The 10,073-nt window shown below is 34.9% G+C and overlaps 1 protein-coding gene across 1 annotated transcript in view; it reads right to left on the bottom strand.

The window, feature by feature from the left end:
- Positions 1 to 2,588: 2,588 nt before the first annotated feature.
- LOC107738584 (ephrin type-A receptor 3-like) overlaps positions 2,589 to 10,073 on the bottom strand; it is a 151,014-nt gene continuing 143,529 nt past the window's right edge. The window contains exon 17 of the mRNA XM_016550351.1: positions 2,589 to 4,262. Within this exon, the coding sequence (XP_016405837.1) occupies positions 4,157 to 4,262 (106 nt within the window). The 3' untranslated portion in view covers positions 2,589 to 4,156. The remainder of the gene's footprint in view (positions 4,263 to 10,073) is intronic.

Here is a 10,073-nt window from a genome sequence, read left to right as displayed (position 1 = left end):
CCTTTCTAGGCTGATGCATGTCAACTATTCTGTTTCTCATCTGTTCTTGAATTTCTTTAGATCGCGGCATGATGTGTTGCTCTTTAAGCATGCCTCACTTTGTCAGACAGGTTCTATTTAAGTGATTTCTTGATTCTACAGGTCTGGCAGTAATCGGGCCTGGGTGTGGCTAGTGAAATTTAACTCAGCTTTCTGTGTGGTTTATCACAGTTCTTTCATGATTTAACAGAAGGGGGCGATTACTTTTTCACGTAGGGCCAGGTAGGTTTGGACAGCTTTTTTCCCTTAATAAATGAAATCATCATATAAAAACTGCATTTTGTATTTACTTGCATTATCTTTGTGTAATATAAAAATTAGTTTGATGATCTGAATCTTTTAAGTGTGACAAACATGCAAAAAAAAAATCAGGAAGGGGGCAAAAATCGTTTCACAGCACTGTGTGTATATATATACACCCTGCATGTTCCTTACAGAAAATGTTTTAAAATTATTATATAATTATGTATTATTATACAATTAAATTATACATAAATACTTTGTTATACCGCTTGACATTTTATAGTCATTAAACATTTTACAATATATAACAATTTGTTTTTCTTGTTTCTTGTTTCTTGTTTATTACAGTTACAACTACACTTTTACCTTTCATTCATTCATTCATTTTCTAAATTAATTTCAATTAATTTAATCAATTAAAAATCTTAATCAGAAAAGTGAGGTGTTTTCCGTCTTTTCTAAATATATTTTTCAGTAGCTTAATATAAAAAAAAAAACATTGTTACTTTATTCACTATAATGTATGTTTTTTATCAGAGAGGGTGTGTGTGAATGTGTGTGTGTGTAAGCAAAACAAACAGCAAAGCGAGACACTTTCTTCTTAGCATTCATTCTTTAGAAAATATTTTGAGAATGTTTATTATAAAAATATAAATGTTTCCACTACAAATCATTTTACATTAGTAGACAAGGCCATCTACACACTCACACACGTACATCTAAAGAAGGGGAACAGGACGCAAAACAGTATTGCTCTTCAAAACATCATCTTCAACAAAGTAAAATATAAAAACACTGATATGGTCAAAACATAACCTTGTCAACTTACTGAATGCTACGAAAAAAAAAAAAAAATCTGCACTGTGTATGGTGGTTTGTTGTTAAGAAATAAATAATAAGTCATTATAATTGTTTTTATGTAAAACAAATATAATACAAAATAACATAAAATATCATACAAATGGGTTTTGTAAAGGTTGCACAGATATTTTGTTCATTCTTTTATACATACATACAGACATTTGTACAAAGGGATGGCCGGGTAAATGATAATACCTCTAGAGTCACCAGTGCTATCATCACAGGTCCGGTTCACATATGCACATGCTAACAGCAGGGAGAAAGCAACATTTACAGGCAGAATGAAAGGGACGAAGAGGAAAAATGGACTGTTCCTTCATAAGGTAGTGCAGTACGTGGTCAGACCGTCATTTGTGCACCATTAGTGCTCTTTTTTTGATTTTATGATCAGGGTGTCTTAAGAAAATATTCGGATAATGATATTAAGCCCATATTCAGTCTCAAACTAATAAATGATGAAGAACCTTGTATTTTGAAGACTAATGATACTTGATCAGAACACAGCTGTCCTTTTTTTGAATAACCCTCCACATGAAACTTCTGGAAGATTTCATAGCCCTGATCTCAAAGTGAATTTCACTACAGAAAATCACAGAGCATGGTAATGTACGGAATAGCACTACTCTTACTACTCCTGAAGTATATAATATATTTTATATACTGCGCACAGTATGCAAATGTTCTGTATGCATGGAATCTCCAGGCAAAATGTGCAGTATTCAACAGAGTTGCACAGAATATTGTATCCCACAATGCAACATGCTTGATTTGATCTTCCATTTCCAGCATAATTAAATACTGCAAGTAGCTGTAATATTGGAGTTATTTTTTCACAATCCAGTTCAGCGTAAAATCTGCCCCGTGGATTTCATTGGTCTGGTCAACAGCACTGATTGCCTGAAACATCTGAACCTCTTATGATTGAGTCGACCAATGAAATCGTCTGTGGGGTGGGTTTTGCGCTTAAAGGGATAGTTCACCCCAAAAAGTTCCAACGCTGGATGAATTTCTTTTGCTTGTGGAAGACAAAAGATATTTTGAATAATGTTGGTTACCAAACAGTTTTGGTGCACATTGACTTCTCTGCACATTGCATTGATTTTTTATATATATAAAAAAAAAAATCTCATATCTTCTTTTATGTTCTGCATAAGAAATAAAGCCAGGTCTGGATTGACGTGACAGTGAGTAAATGAAGACCAAATGTTAATTTCTAGGTGAACTAGTTTAGAAAAAAGATAAAATCACAAGTGATATTTAAAGGTCCCCTGAAATGCTAATCGTTGAGCCGTTTTGGCGGAAGTGACGAACTGCAAGCTTTGAATGCTTATATCTTCTAAATGCGAATTTTGTCACTGTTTTGGAGCACACTGCCTTATAGATAACCTTAAGACTAACATATTGATACTAACACCCAAAAAACTTTCATTTTGATTTCATGGGGACTTTAATTATCTTTCTTGACTCATTATTTGATTGGTTGCCAAATGTTAAACTCAATGTGAAGTGACATTCACAACTAATTTTCTTTCCATAATCTGATTCCAGGATATTCAATGAGAAAAAAATGGAGGGTGGGACTTTGTTTAATCAATTGGGAACTGATTTGGATTGGGAAAAGTAGGTGTTGCCAGAATGGAGAGCATCTGTGGGGATAAACGAAAAGTGAAGCCATATCTGAGGTGAATCAAGTCAAATTGAAATCAAGTCAAAATGATTTCAGTATGAATTTTACACATAATTGGATTAAAAATGCGATGGAACCTGATTTATTTTCAAGTTGATAATTGGATGTCGCTGACTTAACCAAGATGAGGTCACGTGACAATTATTTAACATGTTGCTGTAAAATCTTTTGTTTCACATACTAAACAAAACGGGGAGTGTTCAGTATGTAGTAAGCTAGTATTTTATTTCGAACACAGCCCATTTACCTAATCATATCTGAGTCCAAATCCTGCTGGTATAGAGAGTTGCAGGGATGACATATATTTGCAGGTCAAAATTTAGAAACAAGTTCGCATTTTAGCACTTCCGCTTCCATCGTCAATAGATTTTGTGAATGGACTTTTGGTTAAACGCCTAAAATAAGCTCTGGAAGTGTAAGAGCCTATTTTCAGCAATAATCCAAAAACCAATGGCAAAGTCCTATTGGTGATACTAACATTTGGGTTGGCCTGCAAAAACACATCATCACTCTATTCTGTCTGCTTTTCTCATGTGATGCATTATGACTGTTACTGATTCTAGTAAACAGTTTATTTTCTTTATATTGTACTGTTTTTATTTGATAATGAATTAATATATCATCTGAACACAGTGGTGCAAACAAACATGTCATGGGCTACATTAACAAATAAACCTTTAAAATGGCATGTTTACCCAAGGTCTCCGCTACTAAATCCCTGATTCTGGAGAATGGCTCTCTGCACTTGCAGATTAATGGTTAATTATGAAATATATAGCCAAACGTGTCAGATCCTAACAAGCATCACCAGATTGCTCTAACAGTAACCAGCTGTATTTCTCCTGCCGTTCTTCAGAAGAATTAATAAAAGGGGCTTTTCTACAAGAAACCACCAAAACTCTGGGGTGCAAGCTATTGCCTCTCTGAAGTGCTACCTTCCGAAAGGAAGACAGATGCTTATGCAAAGTTTTTCCTGAAGGCTTTTTAATGCTCCCCTGCCACATGTGAAGAGCTCTTCGTTAAATCCGTTCGGATCGGACCGGCTTCCGTCCTCTAGGAGGAGCCATGCGGCGTAACCGTAGACTCCTAAACACGAGGCCCGCATTCTTCCGCCTCTCTCGCCGATAATCGCTGGCTCATCGTCTTTGCACCTCGTGCCCGGGAAGACGTGATCTTTCTCCAGGAAGGTTGTTCTGCTTCGCACATGTGTTCAAGAATTGTAGATCCACTTCCTCTTTTCGTTTAATATTTACTTCCTGTCTGTTAAAGCCAAAGCAGCATCAATCTCGTTTAGGTGTCTTTCATTTCAGTCGCTCGTTTTTAATTTTACACAGGAACTGGACCGTTCTTTGAGTGTGTTTCAAGTGTTGTTAGGCTGCTCATGATTTTCTTCTGAGGTCCAACGATCGTCACACCAACTTTCTTGAAGTCCCTGCGTGTCAGACAGGAGAAAGAGACAGTGAGGACGGGTAATATAGCGCTCACGGTTTGACATACGGTGACATTAATGACAAGCCCGCAGCGGCGAGCTGCCTCAGAACGCTTGTGTCAGTCATGTAGGCCGAAGTATTCCAGGAGGACACCATGCTGCCATACGCATACAATAAGCTGAGGAGCTGGACAGACTTTGTGTTATAACTTAAACACTGGGCTGATTTACAGCTTCCTGTGATGAGAAATTGGAGTAGCTGCTTCATTTTCTGAGTCGGTTATTTCTACTGTGATTTGAAAGGAACAGCACTGTCAGGGTTACCCCGGAGGGAAAAAGAACGACATTTTTCATTTAATGAGATCCATGCAACAGCTGACAGGAGCTTGGATTATTTACAATCGTGGATAGACTCTCCAGACTTACCATATGGATGAGTTCATCCCGTGTGCACATATCCGACTTGGTCTCATAGGAAAAACGTGATTCTACATGCGTAAAATGCGTTGCTGCATGTACTGTCGCTGTAGTTCACAGGTGAAATGAACAGCAATGGTGCTAAAAAAGCTGTTTACTTTCACTGCGACAAGGTTATGAGGAGTAATGAGTAAAATTTGTTCTGTTCAAATAAAGTTATTGCATGGGTTCAGAATATACACTATTGTTCAAATAAGTCTCTTATGCTAACCAAGGCTGCATTAATTTGATAAAAAATACAGTAAAATCTGTAATATTATGAAATATTATAAAATTTAAATGTTTTCTATATATACAGTTGTGCTCATAAGTTTACATACCCCTTGCAGAATATGCAAATATGTTAATAATTTTGACAAAATAAGAGAGGTCATGAAAATTGCATGTTATTTTTTATTCAGTACTGTCCTGAATAAGCTATTTCACATAACAGATGTTTATATATACCCCACAAGAAAAAAATTATAACAATTCACCCCCAGGCTCTTAATTCATGGTTTTTCCTTCTGGAGCATCGGTGAGCATTTGAACCTTCTGTAATAGTTGCATATGAGTCCCTCAGTTGTCCTCAGTGTGAAAAGATGTATCTCAAAATCCTACAGTCACTTTTGAAAAAGGTTCAAATATGCAGAAGATGCTGGAAAACCAAAGAATGTGCAGGAGCTGGGGGATTTTTCTGAAGAACAGCAGGCAGTTGAACTGCTCAGGACCAACCCAGGACTCATGAACAACTATCACAAAACAGAAAAACAGTCGTGGATCATCCAGGAAATGACACACAGTATTAAGATTCAGGGTATGTAAACTTTTGAACGGGTCATTTTTATAAATTCAGTTATTATTTTTTCTTGTGGTGTATATATAAACATGTGATTGTTTATGTGAAATAGCTTATTCAGGACAGTACTAAATAAAAAAAAACTAGCAATTTTCATGAGCTCTCTTATTTTGTTAAAATAATTAACATATTTGCATATTCTGCAATGGGTATGTAAACTTATGGGCACAACTGTATATTAAAATATAATTTTTTTCTTGTGATGCAAAGCTGAATTTTTGGCATCATTACTCGAGTCTTCAGTGTCACATGATCCTTCAGAAATCATTCAAATATGCTGATTTGCTGCTCAAGAAACATTTCTTATTATCGTGTTGAAAACAGTTGTGCTGCTTAATATTTTTGTGGAAACTGTACTTTTTTTTTAAGGATTCTTTGATGAATACAAAAGTTCAAAAGAACAGAATTTATCTGAAACAGAAAGTTTTGTAATAGTATTGTAACTTTCAATTTAATATAAATAAAATAATACAGAAATAAGTATTAATTTCTTAAAAAAAAAAATAACCTCACACTTTTGGATGTGTGATTAAAATAATTATTGGATATTAATATTTTGGATTAAAATAATGAATATTGTAGTTGCATATTTGTTTAATTTAAATATGTCACATAATAATAATAATAATAATAATAATAATAATCTAATTTAAACATAAAATATTTGGTCAAACTAACAGTTTATAATATTTGTGCCAGGCCAGTGGAAATATTGGCAGGACAGGCAGAAGTTAAAACAGATTTTTAATTTTGGCCAACTATCCAGAAACAAATTTTTGTTGTAAATCTATTTTAAGACCTACTGATAGAGCTTGCGTTTTGGGTTTGACCCACTCTCTGTAGTGATCTCTTCTCTGGTTGAATTTTAGGTCTACAATTATATTTAATTAGGCTGAAAAAATTATTCCTGTATGTGGTATTTAAGTCACTAGAATATTATTTGTTGACATGCTTGACTTGTTTAGCTTTGTTAAGGCCTCCTCTGTATAAAATAAAATTCAACTCAATGGACATTTCTAATGGAAACTGCAGCAATTTGTACTGCCTATTTCAGGTTTTACAAAAACTCATATTAAGTCACGTTTTTCCCATTAGATCCGACTGTGCATTGCAAAAATGTGGCAAACCAATCACTTTAATGTACACCTCAAATACAGAAGCTTTTGCAAAACAACAACAACAAAAAATATTTTTCTTAGTATTGTCAGATCAAGGGATGCAAAAGATGTGCAGTGAAGATCATTATAGCATATTAGTGCAAGCAGGTTTAAGTTATAATCTAAGTTACAATCTATGCACACCTCAGGCACGAGTTCTGTTAGAAACACTTCTAGAAGGTGCAGCAGCGATTAAGTCCTGATCTGGACATGAGCGCAAGCAAAAGCTTGAGGGAGCAGCCAGTAACAGAAAAGCTACGATCAGAACCCACCATCCAGTCTCTAAGCTTTAAAGTGTTGTAATTCCCATGGACGGCTCCCACTCAGGACACGTGGCTGCTGGTCTGATTTCAGTCAGACAGATTCTATGGGCAGAATACAGCTTTAGATCGACTGACACACAGGCTGTTTATCGTCAATGCACTGCTAATGCACTGACATCAGCCAAACAAATGCTCACAATGTCAATCAAGACAGGCCTGCTACATTTCTGTGTGACAAAAGTCGTTTGATCTACTACAGAGTCAAATTCAAGCTTCAATAAAGCAGATTTAACAAATTCAGAGGCATGTTGTCTGTAATGCTAATTAAAATGCTAGGATACATTGTGATTGCAAACAGCTGAAATCAAGAAGTAACTGCTATACCATTATAACAGCTGTAAGACATCTTGTCGCTTAAGAAAACAGAAATGCAAACTAGTTTGGTCAAATTATTTTCTTTTTATAAAAATCCATTACAAAAAAGAAGTATATTTCAAGGTCTTTTTAGTAGTAAAGCCCTAGTGTTTTCCAAAATATACTTTATGTAGCAAGTATACTAAAATCAATGTACTAGTAGTACACTTGAAAGTGTACAATTTCAATACGTCTTGGACTAATTTGGTAAAAGTTTTATTGTTTATACTATAACAGTAGACAATGAGTATACAACTAATTTACATCTAAGTTCTTCTTTTTTGTAACTACTCTGTGAACTATACTTCAAGTAAACTTATAGGGGTACTATTAGGGTGCTTTCACACTTGGTTCGATTGCTTGGTCCGAACCCGAGTTCGATTGCTCCCCCCTCCCCCAGCCCTCGCTGGACCCCGGGTGCGCACCAAAAGTGCTAGTGTGAAAGCACCCTTAGTTTACTAGCTATACTGTATGTCTAGCTCACTTTTTAGTTTATAAAAGAAACTTTGAATTATACACTCAGTAAACCAGTTTAATAGTTTGTATAGTTACTACTTGTAAATTTTCTTTCAGTGAACTAAAAATCATGCATATAGTTTACACACACCATAAAATAATTAATAATAAAATGATCCAAATGTCGATCTGTTCTGTGTAGGTTAATAGCACTGTGTACAAAAATATCAAGTTTAGTTCCACCCATGTAGTATTTTACTCTAAACTATTGCACCCAAAGCTGACTTGTTATTATAAACTTGAACATGTAAGTTTATCAGGAGGTAAAACATATGCTGGAGTACCTAAAAGAAGCCAATATGTGTAGAAAAAATTAAAAATAGGCCACACTATCAAAAGAGTAAACACAATTACAAGCCAAGCATACTTAGAATATTAAATTATAGAGATTAAGCGGCTTTCACACAGGACGCGGAAAGCGCTGCACTGCGCTATGAAACCCATTCATTTCAATGGCTTGCACCGCGCGAGGACGGTTTGTTGCTGCGTCGACCAAAGCGCACGCGTAGCGGTCAAAGTTCAAAATTGTTCAACTTTTGCAGCTGGCTCTGTGACGATTACCCGTGCGGCCAATAGATACGGGGCATCCAAATAGAACTCCCGGTAAAAGTTTTGATAACTCCGCCTATTTCGCTCTGGCCAGCGTAGCGCAAATCGCTTTGTATCTCAGCGCCCAGTGAATATAAATCACAATTATAGGCCAAATATACTTTGACTTTTCTGTATACTTCTCAGTATAAACTAAGTATACTTAAGTATAGGCCTCTTTGATAAGTACATAAAAGACTGAAAATATATACTCTTATATATATTTTTTTAATTTCAGTTTTTTTCCCCGAAGTATACTAAGCAAAACACATAAAAAAAAATAAAAAAAACTGGAGCTTTGTTTTAAGTGACAATTTATAACTTATTTACTATATAATATGAAAAAAAGTGTCATTTGAATTCTATTAACTTCCATTTTTCAAAGAAAATGTGTTGTTTTACCAGAAATAACTCAACAAGACACAAGAAAGTATAACTATTGCACGCTGCCTGCTATATCAATTCAGATTTGTCTACAGTTTTAATGCGACTTGTGCTAAATAAGGAAAAACCTTCAATGATAGAATAAAGAGCCTAACGTTCTGCACAATTTCACATGAAATTGCAGTAAGAGGCCAAACATCTGGTAAACTTACTATATCCCCAACAACAACACAACCAAGGTAAAGTGATAAGTGACTGAATCATCAATAATGATCTCTCTCTTGCGATTCTTCATCTTCCTGGTAGACCCATTAAACACCAATAGCTTATTTAAATTTGAACAATTTTATGAAGCAATTTTTGAGATGTCAATCTTTATCTTTATTGAAGGCTCTCAAATTGGTGCAGTACTGCTGAAAAGACCAATATAAATTCCCATGCTGGTGCAATGCTGGTCTTTTGGTCTTTTTTTAAATTTTTTTATGCTTGTTAGTGTTGACTTGTCACTGGTTAGTATTGCTTAATGTTGGTGTGCTTTTACTTCGGTGCTTGTTTATGTGGTTAAATTCTGGTTAATATGCTGTCTAGAACTGATTTGGTGCTGGTTTTAGCCTGGTTAGTAGTGGCAGTGGTGTAATGTAACGAAGTAATAATACTTCGTTACAGTACTTAAGTATTTTTTGGGAGTATCTGTACTTTACTTAAGTTTTTATATTTCAGCCAACTTTTACTTTTACTCCACTACATTTCCTAATTAAAATGTATACTTTTACTCCGATACATTTCCCCGAAGCATATTCGTTATTTACTACAAAATAGTCAGAAGTCAGAAGCACATGGACTGCAGGAAATCAGGTTTGACGAATCAGTGGTCTGGCGCTTTTAAGTTAGACTTCTAAAAATAGGCTATAGTAGGCTCACCAAATCACACACAGAGTGCACGCACATTGATTTATTAATATATTAAAACTAAAAATTCCAGGCATTCTAAATTGTAGATGGCAAAAATGCTAAAATATATTTATATAATTTAATTTATTTAACAATCTGTATCACACAAAGAGTACCGTTTTTCAGCATGAACACATATAATAATCATCTTATACAAGTTCAATAAAGCAATAAGTGACTTACATTTTAGACATAATATTGCTTGTTTTTGCTCAATTTTGCCAAC

Source organism: Sinocyclocheilus rhinocerous, unplaced genomic scaffold (genome assembly GCF_001515625.1).
Source record: "Sinocyclocheilus rhinocerous isolate Xijiao unplaced genomic scaffold, SAMN03320098_v1.1 scaffold581, whole genome shotgun sequence".
Taxonomy (NCBI): Eukaryota; Metazoa; Chordata; class Actinopteri; order Cypriniformes; family Cyprinidae; genus Sinocyclocheilus; species Sinocyclocheilus rhinocerous.
The sequence above is the reverse complement of the archived record's forward strand: the minus strand, read 5'-3'. Positions and strand labels throughout refer to the sequence as shown.